General features: G+C 46.4%; 1 protein-coding gene across 5 annotated transcripts in view; it reads left to right on the forward strand.

Moving 5' to 3' along the window:
• Positions 1-18,521: 18,521 nt before the first annotated feature.
• The window catches only part of EPHB2 (EPH receptor B2), a 376,554-nt gene continuing 370,966 nt past the window's right edge, over positions 18,522-24,109 (forward strand). The window contains exon 1 of one of the 5 annotated variants that reach the window (XM_033922330.1): positions 18,522-18,771. In XM_033922330.1, coding sequence (XP_033778221.1) covers positions 18,639-18,771 — 133 coding nt within the window. In that variant the 5' untranslated portion in view covers positions 18,522-18,638. The remainder of the gene's footprint in view (positions 18,772-24,109) is intronic. The other 4 variants (XM_033922329.1, XM_033922324.1, XM_033922323.1 and 1 more) reach the window with 4 other exon arrangements.

Here is a 24,109-nt window from a genome sequence, read left to right on the forward strand (position 1 = left end):
GCCTTGCACTGGCTTCCAGTGTATTGGAGAGTCCAATTCAAATGTGCCAGTGTTATATTCAAAATTCTATATGGGATTTTTTCCCCCATTGATTACTTTTTCATTCAACTCCCAACAGCCAAATTCACAAATTTAAATTAGCCTTCCCTTCCATAAGGGGAATCAAAGCTGTCATTTTCCCTTGTAAAAATTTGGAATGATCTTCCTTCAGAAATTAGACTCCTTCCTTCGCTGATAATCTTTCGGAAAACTTTAATGACTTATCTATTTCAGAAATCTTTAAATGATAAATAAGAGATTGCAATTGATGACTTCCTTGACCAATCATTCGCTTTCCTTGTCCTTTCAAGAACTTTGTGTGAACCGGATCGAGCCCCATAGTCGGGATGACTTGGTACACAAGACTAAACTCTTCTTTTACTAAGATGCGTTAAACGCCAAACGCCAAACGCTAATGCATCCATAGACTAACATGCGGTTCTAGGCAGATTACAAAAGAAGTGATCTGGACATACCCTGTGGCGTAGCAAGGGGGGGGGGGCAGTCCACCCAGATTGCCATGTTGTTGGGGGTGTTGGGGGGGGCAGTCAACCCCAAGTGCTATGTTGGTGGGGGTGTGGAGGGGGGAGGCAGTCTGCCCCGGGTGCCATGTTGGTGGGGGCGTGGGGGGGCAGTCAACCCCAGGTGCCGTGTTGGTGGGGGTGTGGAGGGGGGAGGCAGTCTGCCCCGGGTGCCATGTTGGTGGAGATGTCAGCACCCCTCCTCCTCCCCACCCCTCCACCTCTTCCCACTCCTGCCCTCGCCACGCGTGCACCCCCTTCCCTGTACCTCTAGTTGTTCACCACCACGAGCAACAACGTCAGCATGCTCCTTGCGACCGCGTCTTCTTTCCTGCTGATGTCAGTTCCGGGTGGTGCACATAGGAAGTGGCATCAAAGGGAGAGCCAACGGGGTCGCAAGGAGCACGTTGACGTTCTTATTTGCTCGTGGCAGTGAACAATCAGAGGTAAAGGGGACAGGAAGGGGGGCAGAGACGATGGTGGGGGAGGGGTGCCACCGCCACTGCTTAGGAGGCGTGGGCTTGGCAGGTTCCCTGATCCCACCGTCCCAGTCACAAAACAGAGTTTACAGGGTTGGTCTTTGAACTTCTAGGGATCGCTGTCTCCTATGGGCAGAGCTTTGGATGGACGATTCGGGTTTTTATCTGCCGTCATCTACTATGTTACTATGTTTGCTTGAGCTTGGCTGGCTAGAATTCTTGGCCCTCCCCTCCCATGTAGACCATTTGGCCGGGAAGCAAGAATTCAAAGACAAAGATTTGGATTAAGCCCAGGCTTTTAGACCCGTCTAGCCAGTTCCTCCCCCCATTATAATGCTAGTCATTAGGAAGCTCCTTCTCTGTAGCAACCAGTGATGTCATCGTTAAGTAATGTATATAGGTGTTACTGTGAGCCCCTATAAGTACGACCCTAGAGTCCCTACGTAGGTTTAATTTTAAATTTTGGGCAAGCTACAGGATATTTGGAGACAAAAGTTTAGGGATGGTAAGCAGGGAGGAGAGTGGAAATGCATGAACTAAGGTAGGGAAGGGCAAATTCTCAGGGTTTGTGTGCTGGTGGTACTTGGGAAGTAGGGATTGAGGGGACCCAAAGAGACTTGGGATTTTAGTGGACAACAGACAGCAGAAACTCTAGGAAGGAGGCAAACGGGACTTTGGAACAGGAATTGAGAAACTGACAGGGCTGGAACAGCAGAAACTCGAAACTCAGGAATTGGGACAATTAAGATAGAAATAAGAAACAGAGAGATAATATGGAAGAAGAAGAAGACCAAAGATGGAAAGTGAATGACAGCGAAAGAGAGAGAAAAGTGCAAGACTGTGGTAAGGAAGAAGGGATGAGGGTGGGCAATGCCCATTCCACTATTTCCAGGGCTGGTTTTCCAAGCCAGGGTTGCTGCTGCTGAGTTTCGGCATAGCAGATCTGTTCTACAGGTAGTGAGTGGCAGGTGACTCCCCCAGGGTCACGCCAGAGAGTCAGGGACGGAGGGACCGGGAGAGAAAGTGACTCCCCCCAGGCACAGGAAAGTAAGATGAGACCGAATCAGTGAAAACTATCCCTATACCGTGGTCATTTTCTTTTTTTAAAAAAAACCCAAAACGAGTTTGGAGCTAGCATTGGAGGGGGGGGGGGGTTCCCTTCCTCTGCAGTAGAAACCGTTAAGAAAGTGTCGAGGGTCTACGACCAGGCAAAAAATTGCCTCTGCCTTTATCTTGCCTAAAATAAAATCATGTCATTTTTCTGCCCTGGGTGCTGTTCCTTCTCACCTCTGTAAAGGGTGAAGGGTCATAGACTTGACCCACTGCCTTTTCGTGTGCACAATCAAAGCCCCCTCCCTTCCTGGGCTCCATTCCCTTCTCACATCTATAACACTAAATCCCCAGTGCCCTCTTTTGCTTTATGCTTGGGTCTGGGCTCCAGCTCCAGCCCCCGGTCTGTACTCTCTCTCTCTCTCTCTCTGAGCGCTCTCTGTTTGCTCGCTGTCTCTTTCCACACTCTCCCCTTGTTCATGTCCTTTCTTTGACATTTTATGTCAGCCCATGAAAAGGCTTTGGAGGGCTGGGCTGTGATACGGTTTCCGATTGGCTCTCGGTGATGTCACGCTTGTGTCAATAATCCCCATTAAATGGGCAGATATGAGCCTTCCTTTCTTTTCGGATCCCATTTCCATACATTTCCATTTCACGGTGTCTCTGAGAGAGCGCGTCTCCAAAGGATTACTGCATCGCTCCGCCATCTGAACTTACTCACACGTTGGCCTCTCGCCTCCTCCCACGGCACCCCAGGCTGTGATAATCCCCCTAAACACACTGCCCCCAAATAAAGTATGCAAATCTTGGGCTAAGTTGGCAATTAAAGTCACCGGGGAGAAAGAGAGACTTGTGTGTGCTGCCTGTGTCCGACCGCATCAGGGATCTCCACGCACGTCTGCGCACTTCAGCGGCGAAAATCTTGTCTGCCCCACTGACTTACTATGGGGCGACAATAGAAAAAGAAATCCAGGATGTGTTCTGTCTACCCCTGATGGCACCAGGAGATGGGCAGGTGCCTGGCCAGTGATTTTATCGCTTGGCACAGGATCTCAGTAGCTGTGTCTCCATGGGGGTTTTTAACTGACTCTTATAGTCAAATGGAAAGAATGGGAAGGGTAATGGGTTTCTTCCTATAAGCACATAAGCATTGGTTCTGCCGAGTTAGACCATAGGTCCATCATGCCCAGCAGTCCGCTCCCGCGGCAGCCCCCCAGGTAAATGACCTGTAGTGATCTATTACTCAAGAGCATTTTGTACTATATAGTAAGCCTCTACTTGTACCCCTCAATCCCCTTATCCTTCAGGAACTCATCCAATCCCATTTTGAAACCCAAAATCGTACTCTGCTCTACCACCTCTTCTGGAAGCGCATTCCAGGTGTCCACCACCCTCTGGGTGAAGAAGAACTTCCTAGCATTTGTTCTGAACCTGTCTCCCTTCAATTTTTTTGAGTGCCCTCTAGTTTTTGTTGTCCCTGCTAGTCTGAAGAATCTGTCCCTCTCTACCTTCTCTAGTCTATACCCGTCATAATCTTGTAAGTTTCTATCATGTCCCCTCTAAGTCTCCACTTTTCCAGGGAAAAGAGCCCCAACTTCTCCAGCCTCTCAGCATACGAGAGGTTTTCCATGCCCTTTATCATTTTTGTCGCTCTTCTCTGGACCCTCTTGAGTATCGCCATATCTTTCTTTAGGTACGGCGACCAGTACTGGACGCAGTACTCCAGATGCGGTCGCACCATTGCCCTGTACAGCGGGAGGATAACTTCCTTGGTTCTGGTAGTGATAGCTTTTTTGATAATGCCCAACATTCTGTTCGCCTTTTTTGAGGCCGCTGCGCATTGCGCTGCCGGTTTCATTGTTTTATCCCCCAAAACCCCCAAATCCTTTTCTAGGTTGCCCTTTCCCAATGTCATCCCCCCCATCGTGTAGTTGTACATCGGGTTCCCTGGGCCTGAAAGTAGTGGCACGCAAGGCTCTGCTGTCATTTACTGTGTTACCGAAGCTGCTACCTTCTAAGAAGCTGCCGCTATAGGCAGCTGGCCAGTCTTGCCTAATAGTTGCCCCACCCCTATTTTAATCTAATCTCACTCTTTTACTAAGGTGTGCTATGCTTTGTAAACGTAGCTCAGAAGAGCGAAAATGGTTTATCTGGCTAACTCGTTATTGCCTGAGCAAATTATTGTCTCCACTCTGTCTTTGCTCTTTCAGAGGCTCCATTGAAAATCTAAATATCATTTGCATTTGCAAAGAAATAAGATCCTTAAATCTTTCCAGATTTATATCTGGAAAAAATCTCACTCCCTTCTCACCACAGCCACACAGAGGATAGTAAGTGTTCTCTACATGACCCAGAGAGGCACAAAAGTTCACAGTGAACGATGTGCCTGGGAAAATGCGGCTCTTCAAAGGGACTTAAGTGAATCCAGCAATCTCATTGTGTCAGCTTTTAGGCAAACTCGGGTCCTTCTCCAGGTACGACGTGTATTAGATTGGATGTCGGAGCCGCAGCCCGCCTCTCGCTCTTGGGGTGAGGGCAGCTCCGGAGGAGAAAATCAAAAGCAGGTGTAGTGGACCTTTCCGATAAGAGGGGCTGAGGGTGACCCCAGACGCAGATACGCAAGCAAGATTGGCAGCGTCTCTGGTTAAAACACGCCCAAGCACATAGACTGGTTCAGGGTCTCCTGATGGCTGGTTAAGGAGAGCAAAAATCTCTGGCAGGCCCTGTAACGACATTCTCCAAAGTACGGCCCGCGATATGATTTTATCCGGCCCGCAGAAGAATTGTGCAGAAAAGCGCCAATTGGACTCATTTTCCAAAGAGAATCCATTTAAAAAAAAAAAAACCACGGGGTGTTGATAGATTTCAAATGCTGTAATTAAAATTGTGTTCAAAATATATTGATATTCCGTATTATGTTAATATTAATATTGTTCACAACTTTATTTAATACCGAATCGTAATTGTAAACTTCGCGGCATTTCTTCGTGCTTGTTCGGCCTCGATCGACAGTGTCAGTTCGCGGCGTTGTGGGTAGCTCTGGCGCTGCGACTAATCTTTGAATCTGGAAGTTCGTTACTAGACGTTGCCGTTAATTGTCCATAAGAACACTTGCAGTGGTGCATCAATTGATATTTTCTTCCGCTCTCCCTATTGCCGAGCAGCTTAATTTGACACCAGAAGCGGGTTATCTTCCATTCAACCACTTGGCCTGAATCTCACCAGCTATCTGCACTGCTGTCACCGTTTAAATGATGCAGCTGGTATTTAAAACACTTCAATCCAAAAATGCTGTATCAAAAAATATATATAAATGAAAAAATATATATATACTAGATTTTTTTTTTATTCTTTATTAATTTTCAAAATTACATTAAGTGTTAAATATATTCATTCACATTAACAATAAATACATCACTTCCAAACAATCATTGATACATTTCATAAATTCTTATCCCTTCCCCTTTTCCATCCCTCCCACCCATATAATAATAAAATCCCCCCCTCCCTACACCAGAGATTGCCTTCTGATGGTGTCAAAGGTCCAACGTCTCCAAAAATCAAGGAGATGAATGTTTAAATACTCACAGTCCAAAATATTTTATAAAAAGTAGCAATGGTGCACAGTCCCAGTGGGAAAAAAAAAAAAAAAAAAAAACAACACAAAAAAAGCAAGAAAAGTTCAAAGTAATATCCAAAATATATTGCAAAATGAATATCCCATCAGAAGACAATCTCTGGCATTCAGATAAGTGATCGCCTTCTTATCCCTTGATGGCTTTCTATTATGGTGGCATGAAATTAAGTTTGAACAATTAGAATAGGTTTCAGCTTTGTATAATCACATATTGAATGCTACACTCGAGTACATAAGAACTTCCGCTGCTGGGTCAGACCAGTGGTCCATCGTGCCCCCCAGGTCAAAGACCAGTGCTCTAAATGAGTCCAGCCTCTACTAGCCAATTTGGAGGGCCTAGACAAGGCCGGAATGCCGCAGTGATGGTCCTTTACTCATTGGTCTTTATCTAATGTGACCGGTGTGTGGGCTGCTGAGAACATTCACTAATATTAATATAGCATATATTTAACTTATGACTTTTTATATAGATTTTTTTCATTTATATAGATTTTTTGATACCACATTTTTGGGTTGATAGATTTAAGTTTTTGAATGCTGAGTTAATTTGTATATTCCCCTTTATTGTTTGAATTTAAAACACTTTTACCACGAGGTGCAAATCTTTACTCAATAACTTGTACGACTTTTTCAATCGCAGCCCCTTATGAATGGCTGAGATAAGAGCATTGAGTGATACAGCTGCTCTTAAGAGTTTGACACATGGTACCTGAGCGAATGATTGATACTGACCGATGCATTTGGTGACCATAGTAAATGAGAGCAGATGAAGACCTGAACGCTCCAGTTTACCCAGTATGACTCTAGGGCGGCTGCTCCTGTTACTGTGGGGGGTCGGGATAGGGATGGGAGTGAATTTCTGAATCTCTGCATATTAAATAGATAGCACGGTTGAACGTCTGTATAATTTTAAACACATACTATACACGTTTAAAGTCGCATATGTTCACCAGCTGGCTACATGTTAATCTCACAGATGTCCTCAGAGCAGTTTATTAGTCGTTCCAAATGCAATGAAACGATAGCTGAAAGACTTGACTTAATGGAAATTTTTCAAGAGAGCAAATATTTCGTCTTAAAGAACACAGGGTGATTTTGTGACAGGGATCTCAGGAAGGGAAAGTGCATAGCTGGACGTTACGGAAAGAAGACTGACTCATTTGAGCTTTGGTGCTGGAGAAAGATTTTAGGAATGCCGTGGACCGCCAGAAGAACTAACAGATTGATTCTGGAAAAGATCAAACCGGCTATGTCACTCGAAGCTCAAATGATGAAGTTACGACTGTCTTATTTTGGTCACACCATTAGAAGAGAGAGATCACTGGAGAAGGACCTCATGTTTGGGAAGATCGAAGGAACCAGGCGAAGAGGGCTGGACACGTTGAAAACAATCATGAGGATGACGCTGGAGGACCTTTCTGGGTCCTTTTCAGATTCGCAATTCAACAAGTCATTAGGACTCGAACATGAGTAGGCGCGATTCTGACATCTTTTATGTAGGCACTGGTAGGCCCTTTAATGGCCAATGCAAAGCTATCAGGATAGTGGTGATTACAAGCCTTTTTGCTGTTTTAACTTTAACTGGATAGCTGTCTGGTTAGCAGACTGAACTTTGGTTCCTCATGCCACCCCTGCAGCATTTCCAACAGGATTATCCAGAAAGGGATGGTGGAAATGAAGGGATGAACTCAGTCCATGCCATCTAGATATTGTATAGGTGTGATTTTTCGGTGTCTAATGGATTTTACGAAAATGTAGAGTTCACAAACTCTGGAGCGCGTGCCTTCTTTTAGCAGATTGAAATTGTTCAAGAAAGTGTTTCAGATGATTGATTCATTTTCAACTTCTAAATGATATATTCAATGCTCTTTGACTTTCCATGGGATATAAAGAGGATTCCTGTTGGTGGGGTTTTATTTGGGGGAGCATACTACATTTTCTGTTTCCTTGGATTAATTCGTGATATTTGGATCGATCGTTATTGTGGGATTTTGCGTTTCATCGTTTGTATTCTTAGCAAGATAATTTCTATTTTACTTGAAAATGACATTCAATCTTAAACTGCACCGGTTGCCGATAGAGGCCAGACTGATCTTTAAGTTTGGCTGTATATGTTTCAAGGCTCTCAGAGGTTATTACCCAGTTATGGATCATTTTAAATTTGCCAATAGAAAACTCTGATTTTCCTTCTGTAAAAGGATATGTGTATAAACATTTCTTTAGTATGATCTTAGCGTATCAGGCAGCTTTACGGGATAAACAATTTAGTAGGTATTTTCTTTCCCTACTTCTTACCTGGCATTTAGAAAATCTATGAAGACTCTTTTATTCAGGAAATATTGTGATTAATTAACTGTGTTTTATACCTTTTAATTTTTGTTAAATAAAATTATTTTTAAACCCTTCCATTGGAAAGCATTGTACTGCAATTTGAAAAAGTAGTTTAATTATTTAGGGAGGATGGAAAGAGTTGGGGGGGGGGGGTCGTAACCTAAAAAGTCTGAGCTGTGTGAAAGGTGGGGGGTCTAACAAGGCCATCCAGTACCACTAGGTGGCAGCATAAGGCACACAATCTTCAAATCCAATACTGAGACGCTTTAAACTCCTTCAGGTGAATCCCCAGTTTACCCTCTTCAGCGGGTCACTCCTGCTGTCTTAGATCAGATGGTTCCAGTTCACTACTGGTTTGACCCTATTCAGATCCAGATAACTTTTACTGGCAAGGCAATTTTACATGTGCAATTAACACAATACAGACATCTATGGACTCCAATTCCTGCCTTTCCTAGTGAAACTGGAACTACAGTCCCACAAAGCAATGAGTGAGGTGCAACCAGGATGAGCTGAACCTGGTGAAGATTGGTGGCACTGTAGTTTTAATGACCCCCACCCCAGTAGTGCCACTTGATTGGCACTGCATGCACCTGTATCGGTAGCATGGAATGTTGCTACTCCTTGGGTTTTGGCCAGGTACTAGTGACCTGGATTGGCCACCGTGAGAACGGGCTACTGGGCTTGATGGACCCTTGGTCTGACCCAGTATGGCTATTCTCATGTTCTCACGTGAGCCAAGTAGAGGACAATCAAGCCATTGTGACATCACTGATGAGGTTGGCTCTGAGGCACTGTGGAATGAGGCATTATGACATCACAATCTCAGCTTTGGAATGTTGCTCTCATTGGGGTTCCAGAATCTTGCTATTCTTTGACATGCTGGAATATTGCTACTCATTGGGTTTTGGCCAGGTATTAGGGACCTGGATTGGCCACCGTGAGAATGGGCTACTGGGCTTGATGGACCCAGTAAGGCTATTCTTATGTTCTTATACTATCAAGAGATGGCTGTGTAGGGCAGAAGTTCTAGGGTCCTGGCTTTGCATGCTTAAGGCTGTGATTCTGATTTACTTGGGGAGCCCAGTGGGAAAATTCTAAAGTCTGTGTAAGCGACACTGAATTTTACATCAAGTTGTATCGGCTCAAAGTAGGGTCCAGGTTTCGCTCCCAAATTTACGTTCTGTTGGCAATGGTGATCTAGAGAATGACACGGTGACAAAATTCATCACCGTTCCCGTCCCCGCGGATAACCGCGGGAAACCATCTTCATGTCATTCTTTAAGGAGAGAGGGAAGAATCAGAGTATGAATGGCCACAACCACTGACCCACAAGCTTTGCTTTGAAGAGTGCTGGTGTAGAAGGACTGAGGTTGAAATAGACACTAGAAAATGACATGGGATTATTTCCTGCGGTTATCCGCGGGGACGGGAACGGTGATGAATTTTGTCACCGTGTCATTCTCTACTAGTTATACCATCTAAAAGGGAGTTGCGGTTGCAAACCATGGGGCTGCGACTTTTTTGTGTGCAGGTCCAGCAGAGTGGAATAAACTCCCAGGCTACATACGGCATCAAGGGAGTTTGAGTGCGTTCAAAAGTCTGTTAAAACATGATTTGTTTTGTCAAATGAAATATGAATGTTAAGAGAAAGGAAACTATTTTCTGAACTTGAATGTACAATATACACTCTCTAAAGTTAAAAGGGGATCGATTCCATACGAACGTAAGGAAGTTCTTCTTCACCCAGAGAGTGGTGGAAAACTGGAACGCTCTTCCAGAGGCTGTTATAGGGGAAAAAACCCTCCAGGGATTCAAGACAAAGTAGATAAATACAGGTTGTTCAACCTCTCCAAGGTAGAGAGAACAAGAGGGCACTCTCTAAAGTTAAAAGGGGACAGATTTCATACAAACGTAAGGAAGTTCTTCTTTAACCAGAGAGTGGTGGAAAACTGGAACGCTCTTCCAGAGGCTGTTGTAGGGGGAAACACCCTCCAGGGATTCAAGACAAAGTAGATAAAGACAGGTTGTTCAACCTCTCCAAGGTAGAGAGAACAAGAGGGCACTCTCTAAAGTTAAAAGGGGACAGATTTTGTACGAGCGTAAGGAAGTTCTTCTTTAACCAGAGAGCGGTGGAAAACTGGAGTGCTCTTCCGGAGGCTGTTGTAGGAGGAAACACCCTCCAGGGATTCAAGGCAAAGTTATACAAGTTCCTGCTGAACCGGAACGTACGCAGGTAGGGCTGGTCTCAGGGCACTGGTCTTTGACCTAGGGGCCGCCGCGGGAGCGGACTGGTGGGCACGATGGACCACTGGTCTGACCCATCAGCGGCAATTCTTATGTTTTTATGACTGTGGCATGGGAGTAAGTATTTGTTAAAAGGAGGGGACAATTTGTTTTTGCGGTGTATATTGATGTGGCATTACAAAGAATAAAACAAGCAAGACTGAGATATTTCCCCAGGGCTTCCAGTCGCCTTCAGAGTCCAGCATAACGCTGTGATGCTTTGCCATCAACACCCCAGAATTGCTTCAAACTAATGCACTCAGCTATAGACCAAGAAAATCTTTGCGTTCTGAGAATTTAGCTTTTGTGAACCCAGGACTCGTTGACTTTCTGTTGTGCAGGAGTTACGTTATGGAACTCCTTGGGGGGGTCAGACGCGAAATTGCTGCGAAAAGGGCAGGTTTGGAGAATGATTAAAGACGCAGCTATTGGCAGATGCCTTTTTTGTACTTATTTTGATGATCTTTTTTCCCCCCATTATGGTATTTCCTTGATGATTCTTTTTACGTTTATTATACTATATGTTTATTCGACTATGTATCTGTTTTTATTACGTCTTCATTTCAAAAACTGTGTTTGTAAATTATGTCATGCGTTTACGGCTCCTTTTACTAAGGTGCGCTAGCGTTTTTAACGCACGCGCTAAGACCGCACTACACGGCTAGAACTAATGCCAGCTCAATGCTGGCGTTAGCATCTAGTGTGCGTGCACTATTCCACACGTGAAAGCCCTAACGCAGTTTAGTAAACTCATCAGTGATGTCACAATGGCACAATTGTCCTAGACTTGGCTCACATAAGAACAGAAGAGCTGCCAGACTGGGACAGAGCAAAGGTCCATCAAACCCAGTGGCCAACCCAGGTCCTAAGAACCTAACTGACTTTGTGCTGCTTATCCTAGGAATCAGCAGTGAATTTTCCCAAATCCATCTTATAAAAAATGGATTTTTAAAACTCCGCTAAGCTGACTGCTTTCACCACTTTCTGCAGCAACAAATTCCAGAGTTTAAATACAAGTTGAATGAAGAAATAAGTTCTCTCTCTCTCTCTTTTTTAAATCTACTACTTAGTATTTTCATTGCATGCCCCCTAGCCCTAGCATTTCTGGACAGAGAAAACAAGCGATTCACGTCTACCAATTCCACGCCGCTCGCATGGGTGAGGCTAGGAATGAGGTACAGGAAAGAATCAGGCTGTATGTTACAGGGTAAATGCGACATCCTAAGGCTGTCAAACTTATGTAAGTGGCAACTGGAAAACAACTAGTGTATAGAAGGAATGAGTCAACTGGTCTTTAGCTGTTCTGTTTCTTTGCATGTTAGAACAGGGTAAAGGAAGGTGTCACGTTTCAAAGAGCAGCTAATTCTGTGGCGGCTCCTTTGTAAATCCTGTGCACAGGTGATGAGTACATCATATTACCTCATGCTCACCAGAGCTGATCGGTTCATACTCACCATGACATCACAAATCCTGCAGGATCCCACCGTGTCTCACTCTCTGGAAGAAGTCTCCTTTTCTTTGTGTCTGTCTAAAGATTAGATTGTACACTGCATAGAGGAATTGCAGTCTCGTCTGTGTATCTGTACAGTGCTGTGTACATTTGTGGCACTACGAAAAGGATTAGCAATAGTCATAGGAACTGAGGTGGAAGATGTGCAGCTGGAAGCAAAAAACAAAAGGAATTGACCCCAAAATATCCACAAAGAAGAAAATCCAGAGAAAACCCAAAAAAACTCTGTGGAGTGACGATATTCCCAAATGGACTTTATTTGAAAGTATCAAAGTTCCAAAGGTACACTGAAATCATCCACATAAGAGTCTTAAAGGACCTAGTCCGCTAAGGATACAGGACCCAACACGGTCCGCGTTTCGACAAAGTCTTCTTCAGGGGTCCCTGGTGGTCCTATAAAGGTGAGTATGTGGGAAACAATTGTGTGGTGAACCGGAAGTGAGAAGTTTCAGCCTCTGATAACCAGAGCTGGTATTGTAATGTAATGTAATGTAATTTATGTCTTATATACCGCTACATCCGTTAGGTTCTAAGCGGTTTACAGAAAATATACATTAAGATTAGAAATAAGAAAGGTACTTGAAAAATTCCCTTACGGTCCCGAAGGCTCTGACATCAAAAACTAATCTTTTCACCCGAATCACACCCTAACCCCCTATGCCATTCCCTGGCCCCTTCTATCTCACCATGTCCTTTACGCAGATCGTCTTGACCTTCTTCCCTGTACCATTTATTACCTTGATTGTACCTATCCTCGCTGGTTGTACCACTGTTCGCTGATTGTTCTATTTTTCTCTGTTTGTACCATTGTACCAATTTCACTGATTGTCCAGCCCTTCTTCATTGTAAACCACCTCGAACTACTATGGCTTTGGTGGTATATAAGAAATAAAATTATTATTATTATAATGCCTCATTCCACCAATGCCTAAGAGCCAACCTCATCAGTGATGTCACAATGGCTTCATTGTTCTTTACTTGGCTCACATAAGAACAGAAGAGCTGCCACATTGGGACAGACCAAAGGTCCATCAAGCCCAGAATCCAGTTTCCAACAGTGGCCAATCCAGGTCCCAAGAACCTGGCAGAAACCCAAAGAGTAGCAACATTCCAGAGCTGAGATTGTGATGTCATAATGCCTCATTCCACCAATGCCTAAGAGCCAACCTCAGCAGTGATGTCACAATGGCTTGATTGGCCTATACTTGGCTCACTTTTACTACATTTTAATTTCTAGAGTGGTGCAATGTGGCGAAATGATACAGGGACAAATTTTTCCCTGTCCCTGCAGGAACTCAATTTCCTCGTCCCATCCCCGTGAGTTTTGTCGCTGTTCCTGTAAGCTCTGCCTTAACCGCACAAGCCTCGGACACTTATGGTTTTAAAGAGTTTGAGGCTTATGCAGATGAGAACGGAGCTCGCAGGAAAGGGGCAGGGACAGGAAAAGAACTCACGGGGACAGGATGAGAAAATGAGTCCCCGCCGGAATGGGGGAAAAAACTTGTCCCCCTGTCATTCTCTAGCTCCATCTTCTAGAGAAAGATGAATGGGCTGGGAGGTAAACAGGAGAGTCAGAGGTGGTTTTGGATCTTTTGTCAGCCACACATTCGCCCTTGGCCTGACATTCTCTACTTTGGCCCAGGTGAGAGACTTAGTTAGGGTCCCAGCAGGGCAAGTGATAAGTATAGGGAGACCTGAGGCCTGGTATAGTTTCCCTGCCACCAAGTAGACCTCAAATACTTACCGGCAAGTTGCCCAAGGCATAAACAAGACCTGGGCAAGAGAACTCAGTACAGAGCAGCACCCGGAAGTGGGAAATACTTGACCAGGGGACAGAGCAGTGCATCTTAAACCGGTTGCAAATGCATGATCACATGTGCAGTAATGCAACTGCATGTATGTGCACACGTGTATATGTCTGTCTGATACACATACTTTATCTATACAATTTTATCTTAACTGAAGTCTGTCAACATAAGTCATGAATACAGCTGTCCGTGCTGTATTCACGTCTTATGTGCATTGTTTTGCCAACGATCTAATGTGGTGTAAAAATGATATAATGCATAAAGAAATCATTCCAGAGGCTCTGAAATAATGTAACTTAAAGTAATGTCTATAATATCTAATCAGAAGCTTTTGTGGACTAAAGGCACATACTCTCACAGATACTTTCTGATCCAGAGCCTTGACATGCTCCACTGGCCTTGCCACACACAACCACAGGTCTTAAAATCCTCCTTCTCTAAATAGTATTTCACTTATTTGTGCTGTCTTCATGATCCAGCGTGATGCCTGCACGGTTGGGTTCCGGTAAAGATCTGCTCTACAGCTGTCCGTGCTGTATTCATTTATCAGTCTGATGCTTGCATGGCGCTTCAGCTGTGTGTGTTGTTTCTGAGATTTAGAGGTGCGGATTTACAAAGGGCATTACACCGAATGGTCCAAAAAGGGTAGCTCTGATGTACCTTTATAAAACTGGCTTCCAGAACCAGCCACGTAGGACACAACTCGGTTCCCCCTTTGCTCAAATTGTGCCATGGGGAAGTAAATGCCACTTTCTCAGTGTGCATAGCTACTATATATGTGCACATTCAAATGAATAGTTTTCTAGGAGTCAGTTTCTACATGTGAAAAATGCTTTCTGGAACGATCTCCTATGTGGACTCCTGCAGTACTTGAAAGGGGTTCTAAGGAAGAAACGTTCCAGGCATCTGTCCTGTATTCATACTTTGTGTGAATCAACGTGATGCCTGCGAGAGGTTCTGATGACCTGCTCTACAGCTGTCTGTGCTGTATTCATGCGCTATGTGTATCACCGTGACACCGTCCTCCACAGGCTTTGATGAAGATCCCTTCTTCAGGCATCTGTGCTGTATTCATGCTTTACACCTGTCAGTATGAGGATCTGATGACACTTAGGCTTAATTTGTTTCAGGATGGAAAGTTTCATTTCTGGTTTTATTTCACTATATAACTCTTGTTTATACTGCATCTAGGAGAAGTGTTTTGTGTATGTTTTGTTGGGGTTTTTAAACAAACTTTCTATATTGTGTTGCTTTTTTTGTTACTTTCTGTCTATTATTCATTGTAATTCCTTTTCTTAATTTATTTTTTTTATCTTGATTTGGTAATTATAGACTGATTTCACAGATCTCTCACAAGCAAGGTGTATCGGATTTTGAATATATGCACTGCTAGTACATTAATCGATTCAGCATTTTGCTGTGTCATAGGGAAATCAGAACTACAAGCCCCAGCATGCACTTAGGTGAAACCAAACTGCATCAGCCTCATGGCAACCCTATCCTGGATTTAATAAACATTCATGTGGTGTGCTGACTAAAAGAAGCGCCTAAACCTTTAAGGAATTAACAACAAATCTCAAAGCAAAAGTCTTAACGGCTTTGTTTAATTACCAGTTTAATGATATGAACTTCATTTTTCCCAGAGCTACTTTTTCGGGCACAGGCTGAGCCATTCCTGCTTTTACCCCCCCCCCCCCCCAGTTGCATGTCTGGATGTGTAGTTCCCATTCCCCTAAGTCAGGGGTGTCAAAGTCCCTCCTCCAGGGCCGCAATCCAGTCGGGTTTTCAGGATTTCCCCAATGAATATGCATGAGATCTATTAGCATACAATGAAAGCAGTGCATGCAAATAGATCTCGTGCATATTCACTGGGGAAATCCTGAAAACCCGACTGGATTGCGGCCCTCGAGGAGGGACTTTGACACTCCTGCCCTAAGTCCTGTTTCTCGAGCCTGTGTGGTTTTCAGGATATCCACAAAGCACACAGTATGAGAGATTTGCACGCACAGTCTCCGCTCTTTATAAATCTCTCCCATGCATACACTTGTGCAAAAGGTGAAAAGCAGAGCAGGGCTGTAAGTAGGCCTGGACTCCTCCAGCTGATGGAGCCTGGGACAGCCAGTAGGGCTCAGAGGGCTGGGGCAGTCCTCATGAACAAAGGCTCTTTCTACTGGGACCAATTTATCAGGAAGCTGCACAGAGGAACCCCCCCCAGACACCGTGTCCTACCATCCTTGGCTCAATGTGTCGGTCAACCTCTAGTGCAGAGGTAGGGCACTCCGGTCCTCGAGAGCCGTATTCCAGTCGGGTGTTCAGGATTTCCCCAATGATTATGCATGAGATCTATTTGCATGCACTACATTCAATGCATATTCATTGGGGAAATCCTGAAAACCCGACTGGAATATGGCTCTCGAGGACCGGAGTTCCCTACCCCTGCTTTAGTGCTTGTGTGTGTTGGTGCATTGAACGTGTCTAGTGCTTTTGTAGGAGGGAGTGAGAGCCAGGGTTCAAATCCCACTTCTTGTGACCTTGAACGGGTCACTTCATCCTTAGTGCCTCAGGGGCAACTTGTTTTGAACTCTGATTTGGAAAAAATGAGTCATATTAAATGAGTCATATTTTTTTCTGGGGGGGGAGGGGTGTCAGATTCTGCCTTTTCCTTCGGTAGTCTCAGGTAGACGTGATGGGTGGGAAGTCTGCAAAGAGACAGACGTGCTTTGCTGAAGTGCTTAATATCCAGCGCTCTTCTCTCGCCCCACCTCCTCATCAGACACTCCTTTCCTCTCTCCCTCCCCCCCCCCCCCACCGCTCTCTGCCAGTCTCTCCCTATAACTCCCTATCTCCAGCTCACCCCCTGCATCTCAGGAACTTTATTGGCCAGACAATTTCTAAATGTTGTCTAAAATAACAATATATAAAATGATGAATAAAGAGAAAAATGGATAATGGGAAAAGTAAACTGAAATGCCAAAACCCAAGATCCTGTTCTCCTTGTCTCTCTTTCCCTCCCACCCATCTTCTTCAAGCTCTCCTTTCTCCAGGGATCTCTGTGCTTTCTAAGCCCCTCTCACCTCCTTCTGCCTGTCTCTCTACCCATCTTCGGGGATCTGCGCTTTCTAAGGCCCTCTCTCCTTCCCCCTCCTCTCTTTCCCTCTCTCCTCAGTTTGCTCATCTCTAGGGGGGGGGGTCTATGCTTTCTAAGCCCTCTTCCCCATCTCCAGGATCTGTGATTTCTTAGCCCCCTCCTCTCTATTCCTCCCTTTCCTCATCTGTCCATCTTCAGGATCTGTGCTTTCTAAGGACCTCTCCCTTCTCTCTGTCCATCTCCAGGAATCGGTGTTTTCTAAGCCCCTCTCTCCCACCTCCTCTCCCCCTATCTTCAGGATCTGTGCTTTCTAAGGCCCTTTCTCCTTCCCCCTCTCCTCAGTTTGCTCATCTCTAGGGGGTCAATGCTTTCTAAGTCCTCTTTCCCCCCCTCCTCTCTCCCCCATCTTCAGGATCTGTGCTTTCTTAGCCCCCTCCTCTCTATTTCCTCCTTTCCTCCTCTGTCCATCTTCAGGATCTGTGCTTTCTAAGGCCCTCTCTCCTCCCTCCCCTTCTCCTTTCTCTCTGCCTATCTCCAGGGATTGGTGCTTTCTAAGCCCCTTTCTCCCCCCTCCTCTCTCCCCATCTTCAGGATCTGTGCTTTCTAAGTCCCTCTCTCCCCCTCCTCTTTCCCCATCTTCAGGAACTGTGCTTTCTAAGGCCCTCTCTCCTTCCCCCTCTCCTCAGTTTGCTCATCTCTAGGGGATCAATGCTTTCTAAGTCCTCTTTTCCCCTCCTCTCTCCCCCATCTTCAGGATCTGTGCTTTCTTAGCCCCCTCCTCTCTATTCCCCCTTTCCTCCTCTGTCCATCTTCAGGAACTGTTCTTTCTAAGGCCCCCTCCCCTTCCCTTCCCCTCCTCAGTTTGCTCATCTCTTGGGAACTGTGCTTTCTTAGCCCCCTCCTCTCTATTCCTCCCTTTCCTCCTCTGTCCATCTTTGGGGTCTGTGCTTTCTAAGGCCATCCTCCCTCTCCTTTATCTCTGCCCATCTCCAGGGATCAGTGCTTTCTAAGACCCTATCTCCCCCCCCCTCTCTCCCCATCTTCAGGATTTGTGCTTTCTCAGGTCCTCTCCCCTCCCTCCCCGTTTCCTTTCTCTCTGCCCATCTCCAGGGATCGGTGCTTTCTAAGCCCCTCTCCCCCTCCTCTCTCACCATCTTCAGGATCTGTGCTTTCTAAGCCCCTCTCTCCCCCTCCTCTTTCCCCATCTTCAGGATCGGTGCTTTCTAAGCCCCTCTCTCCCCCTCCTCTCTCCCCATCTTCAGGATCTGTGCTTTCTAAGGCCCTCTCCCCTCCCTCCCTCTCTCCTTTCTCTCTGCCCATTTCCAGGGATCGGTGCTTTCTAAGCCCCTCTCTCCCCATCTTTAGGATCTGTGCTTTCTAAGCCCCTTTCTCCCCATTTTCAGGATCTGTGCATTCTAAGCCCCTCTCTCCCCATCTTCAGGATCTGTGCTTTCTAAGGCCCTCTCCCCTCCCTCCTTCTCTCCTTTCTCTCTGCCCATCTCCAGGGATCGGTGCTTTCTGAGTCCCTCTCTCTCCCCCCCCCTCCTCTCTTTGCAGCGCTACAGAAACCCTGAGCCACACGGACTGCAATCACAGCTTTCTCCGGCTGACAGGCTGCTCTGGGCCAGCCCATTCTCCTGGAGGGGGGAGTCAGAGCCCGGCTTCCCTTTGTCCACCTGGAAGCCCGGCTGGAAGCCCCTCGCCCCGCCCCCTCGCCCCTAATGTTGGAGGTGGAGGGCAGGGCTGGGTCTGGCTGCAGGGAGGTGGCCTGGGTGTGGGGGCAGTTCCCGGCTGAGCCTCGCTGTCCCCCCCTTCCCTGGTTTCACTTGGCCGCTCCTTCGCCTGCCTTTAAGCTTCTGCTTGTCTCTGCCCAGTCTGCATGGCTGCGAATGCGGGGAGGCAGCTCCGTGCCCCTCTCTCCCCTGCCCCCATGGCTGGCAGCGCCTCCTGCCTCTGATGCCCGCGCCATGGAGCTGCTCTGGCTCTCCTGCATGCTGCTGCCTCTGGTTCTGGCTGTGGAAGGTGAGTGATGGGGCTGGGGGTCCCGCAGGACCGGCCCCGGCATGGGACGTGCTCGGTTGCAAAGTTTGTTCCCGGTGGCCCTTGCCCCCGAGGGCTGATCAGGGTGCAAGGGATGGGCGGGTCTGTGCATGCTTCAGTTGTGGTCCTGGGGCCTGGGCTAGGTTGCCCCATAGCTCTGGCACTCTGGTGGTGCTTCTTCCCTTCTGCCCCCAGGAACTGGAAACGCTACCTAGTGGGCGCATGAATGAGGTTCTGACTCTGTGGGGTATCCCTGAACCGATGAGCTGATGGTTCGTGTGCCAGAGGGGCCCAGCTTGTTGTGGGGCTTATTTTCTCTTGGTGTGCAAGAGCAGTTGAGAACACTTGTTTGCTGGTCCCTTCTGGATGTGTATGGACTGGGGGGGGGGATTCGAGAATTTGCTTTTTCTTCTGCTAAATCACCCCCCCACCCCCCAGTGTGTGTTTTTAAATCTCTGTCCAGCAGATCCTGTTGGGATTGTATTGGCGGTCCACCATAGATTGTGGGCAGCACGCCTGCCACTTAGGGTGGTCGTGTATGGGCAGGACTGAGCTGGGTTGCCAGCTGGCCCTGGGTGCAGGGGGGTTGGCCAGAGACTGCTGCCCAGTGGGACAGCTCTGGCTAGTGACTCAGTCGAGGGTTGTGTGGTCTGAGGGGATATTTGCAGTACTGGAGTTTGGCAAAAGGGTGAATGTTTCTTTGGCAGGGAGATGGATCTTAAACCCTCCAGAAGGACTGGGAGTGTTTCTAATTACCAGTAGGTAGATGGAGTTAATAGCAGGGTGCACTGAACAGCCCATTAGACCTGGAGCATGGACATTTGACAACTGCATTCCTTTTGAAGCAAGGGGGGCAGGGAGGGAATCCTAGGGCTGGCTGCAGGGGAGAGGAAGTGGGGGGGGGGGAGGTTGCCCCCTGCTAGCTCCTGGAGCTTTTGGATGGGTGAGGGCCTGGGCTGGCTTGAGAAGGGGCTGGCTACTGGAGCAGGATGCTGTCTGGAGCTGCAGGGGAGGGGAGAAAATGATGAGACACCCTCTCTCCTCATCCAAATGCTATCATGGGTGGGAAAAGAAGACTGGAACTTCCCTTCAGTGCTAAGGGAGCAGAGAAGTGCCAGGTCTGCTTTAACCCCCCCCCCCCAATACTAGGGAATCTGTTCTACAGAGGAGCAAATGATGGAGGAGGGGGGGGGGGACAGTGTGTGTGTGGTTGCTACGTGTGTGCACATTTCTGCCGTCTCTCTGCACGCTGGCCACCATCTCGAGTGTTTTCCTGGTCGAGAAAATCATGATTTACTGAACTCCGATAATAAACCGCCAATAAGCCAAGGCATTTCCAAGACTTTTGTGGAATTGATGTAATTGGTAGAAACACTTTTCTCGGTGGCGTGTTTGAACAGCTGTTTACACAAATGACTGTGTTTGCCCTGGTGGATATAAGTTATTAAATCCAAAGGGATTTTGGAGCTCCAAAGACACTCGGGAGATGTGCTTAGAAGAACAGCCAGATTAGGGCACCTTTAACAAAGGGAGAGACAGGGTCCCCCCCCCCACCACCTCCCCTCAGGGTCCAAAAAAAAAAAAGATTTGAGGGCTGAAGCAAAGGGAGAAAAGCGACTTCTCCAGGGTTCAACAGAGTCGGTGATGGAGAAAGTGACGCCACCAGGAAAGGAATGGTGGAATGAAATCTGCTCAAGAGCCCAGCCAAAAGCATCCTTAGATTGATTCTAGCCATAAATTGGAAAAAGCCTCGGAACCGCATCGGAGAACAAAGCTGTAAATATCCAAAATATTCAGTGAGTGAATGATTGAAAACCCATTTGGAGTGATTTGGTCCTTTTTGGCCCTGAAGCAGCTTTCAAGCGAAACGCATCGGCTGGACCTTTCTCAATACAAGGAGACGTTCTACAGTTCAGACGTTGAGTTATACAATTTTTTGTATAATAATTTATAGTGCCGTTTAAGCATCTTGCTTTGATATTTAACCTAGAGGAGATTTTTTTAACCTATACCTACCCCAATATTTCGGAGATTTATAGCTTTTTATTTTCTCCAATGGGGTTCTGAGGCTTTTTTCCCTCCAATTTTTTATTAGAATTACGAGTATATGCTTTAGGTGGGATCTTGATTGGAGAAAACGACTCCCCCCCCCCTCCCAGGGTCACACAGGGACAGTAAGTGACTCCCCGAGCACTGTTCCCTCTAAGCTGAGCAGAAGGCCTCCACCTACAGCCCTGCCAGTGGGGGGTGCTGTTTCGCTATCACATTTTCTATAGTAAAGGACAGATCTGCAGTACTCCGGGAAACCTGCCTGTTTCTAGTGAACGGAACCACAGTATTGAAGCAGCACCCCCTCCCCCACTGGCAATACAGTTGGAGGGAATAGTGTCCCCAAGGAGAACATAGAGACAGTGCCTGAGGAACAACAGCTAAACTGACTCCCTGAGGGTTACACAGAGAGTCGGGGGGGGGGGGGCCTAGGAGAGTTCAGAGTGTGGTGTAAGGGGTTATCTAGTTTGCCCTCCCAGCCTTCGGTCTGTCTGTCCGACGACTCCCAGGGTGATACAGACATAAGGTGTTCCTAGCCACAAATGGACTGAGGGGAAGAGAAGTGGTCTGAGGGAACCAGAAAAGATCTTTTAGGGAGGCAGCTTTGAGGTCCCATCTGGCTATGGCTCTGCCTGAATCATCCTAAGAATAAGTTACTGCCTTTATGCTGTAGAAAAACATATGTCCAACGTCTCTTTCCCAGGCGCACGGAGTGTGTATGTGCCTTGTGTGTGTGTGTGTGTACATATATACCACATTTCTGGATGTCTCTTTCTGTCTAATTTGATGGCTGTGGTCCAGCTGCTTTAACCTTTGTTCTTGGCGAATTTCTCATGTATATCTGCTGTCATTTTTATTTCCATGTGGTTACTGAAACGTCTCCGCCGGTGCGTCTGCTCAAAGGAGAGCTGTGCACGTTTGAGGAGGGGAGATGGTGTTTTTTGCTCCTCTGTGTGACATTTACCCTTGAGTATAACATAGTTTCAGGGGGACGCATCGCAGTCTTGCAGGGAATATGGGGTTTGATATGCAGGAAATTGGGATAGAGTAAAAGATCTGTGGTGATTTTGTTATTATGTGTTGTTGGGTTTGTGGTGGGGGTGGGATTTTGGATGAGATTAGTCTATTGTAATTCACCTATTCCTATTTGAAATCCTTTGAGAATGGGGTGGAAAGGTGGATTAAAAGGGTGGGATTTGCCTGGAACTTATGTTGGGGTTGAGGTAGGGAGGTCGAGGGATGAATTTGAATGTAACTCGCTCGGAGCGTCACGGATTAGTGTGTAATCAAGCGTAAATAAATACAGAACCTCAAAACAATGAATATTCATGTATTTTCTGATTTGGAATTGAGAGGTTCCAGCTTCTTCTGGGCCTGTTCTTAAAATGTGGGTTTGCAAGGGATTTAGGCTGAAAAAAAGATTTTTGAGGGGGGGGGGGCCCTTCTCCCATGTTTGTACTCGATGCTTTGGGCAAAGACCTTTAATCCCTGTACAGTCAAGTGAGCTGAGTTAGAGGTGACGGGGGCACTGGAGTGTGTTCCTGAGAGCCGAGAAGGGGGGTCTGTAAGTGATGGAATGGTGGTATGAAGGCCCATGATGTAGGGGAAAATCACATTACATGTGAAAAACCAGTTTTTAGGCAACACATACAAGAGAAGGTTGTGCCCTAGGGAAGTGCAAGGAGAGACAGGCTGATGCGCTGTCATTTCCTATGGAAAATCGCTCCATGGCCAGTGCATACAAGACCTCATCGCTGGTGCACGTTAAACCACTGCAAATGGGCTGGGAAGAGGAGTTTCAGGGTGCTGGGTGGCAGCCAGGGGCTGTGGTTTCGGTCTCGGATGGAGATGCTTTAATTTGAGGATCTTTTCCTAACAAGATCTGTGGCTCCTTAGCAGTTTGGCTGGGGGGGGGGGGGTTGCTTTAAAGAACTAAGAAAAACAGTTGCATTTCTGCTCGGGATGGGAAAACTAGTTGTGTCAAATTTGGAACCCACTAGAACGTTGCAAGTTTGAGCTTTGGGAAAATCGCAAAACATTTGAATTAGCTGGGCTTTGTTCTGGCCTTCAGTAACCCCTGGCGAAAGAAAGCAGAGATATCTTTAATCAATAGAAAAACTGCATGCGCTTCTTTCTACAATATCTTGATTTGGGTTTATATCCCGGCCTCTCAGGAAAGCTCAGAACGGGTTACAAGTTTACTTACATATTAAAGTGTATTTATACAGAGTGATGGCAAACATGACATGGCAGGACATTTTTTGGGTGAAGATGGCATAAACGTAGCTAACGAACCCCCTCTTCGTTTTAGCGCCTGCGTAGAATATAATGGGCGCGTGCCTTAGTAAAAGGACCCCAAATCATGGTAAAAAACATAACATGACATGGTGAGATGTAGCATGATGGGCATAGCATGGCAAACAGACCCCCCCCTTTTACAAAACCACGGAAGCAGTTTTGTAAAAGGGGAGGTGGGGGGGGGGATAGTATTACAAGTGTGGCTGACCTAGTATGAACAGTGGAGGCTATAGATTATATTATCGGAGGTGACTTGGGCAATGTAATGTGTGACAGTACATGGTATGGTGCAGGGGTGTCAAAGTCCCTCCTCGAGGGCCGCAATCCAGTCGGGTTTTCAGGATTTCCCCAATGAATATGCATGAGATCTATGTGCACGCACTGCTTTCAGTGCATATTCATTGGGGAAATCCTGAAAACCCGACTGGATTGCGGCCCTCAAGGAGGGACTTTGAGATCCCTATGGTGGGATTTTCCACAGTGGAGGCATTATACGAGGTCCATTCAAAATCTTACTTCTTATTCCATTGGGTCACCTTCAAAATACTCCCCTTCCCTACATATGCACTTTTCCCAACATCATTTCCACTTCTGGAAACGGTCCTTAAATGCGCCTTCGGGAATCGCCAAAAGTTGCTGCATCGAATTTTGCTTTGTCTTCAACGGTGTTGAATCACTTTCCTTTCAGCATGGATTTAAATTTAGGAGAGTAAAGTGGCTGAGGAAGAACTGTCATCACGTTTTGTGCGGCGGTTCTTTTGATTGTCGATCATCAACTGTAGAACAAATGTGAGACATCCCCAACTTCTCTGTTAGAATGTTGTGTCTTGAACCAATGGAGGTGTTGTATTCCTCTGCCAAGTCTCTAACAGTTAATCGCTGATTAGCTTGCACAAGAACCCTCACTTGATCAACATGACCATCATCAGTTGACATTGATGGTCTTCCAGTTCGTGAATCATCTTTCACTGAT

Source organism: Geotrypetes seraphini, chromosome 15 (genome assembly GCF_902459505.1).
Source record: "Geotrypetes seraphini chromosome 15, aGeoSer1.1, whole genome shotgun sequence".
NCBI lineage: Eukaryota > Metazoa > Chordata > Amphibia > Gymnophiona > Dermophiidae > Geotrypetes > Geotrypetes seraphini.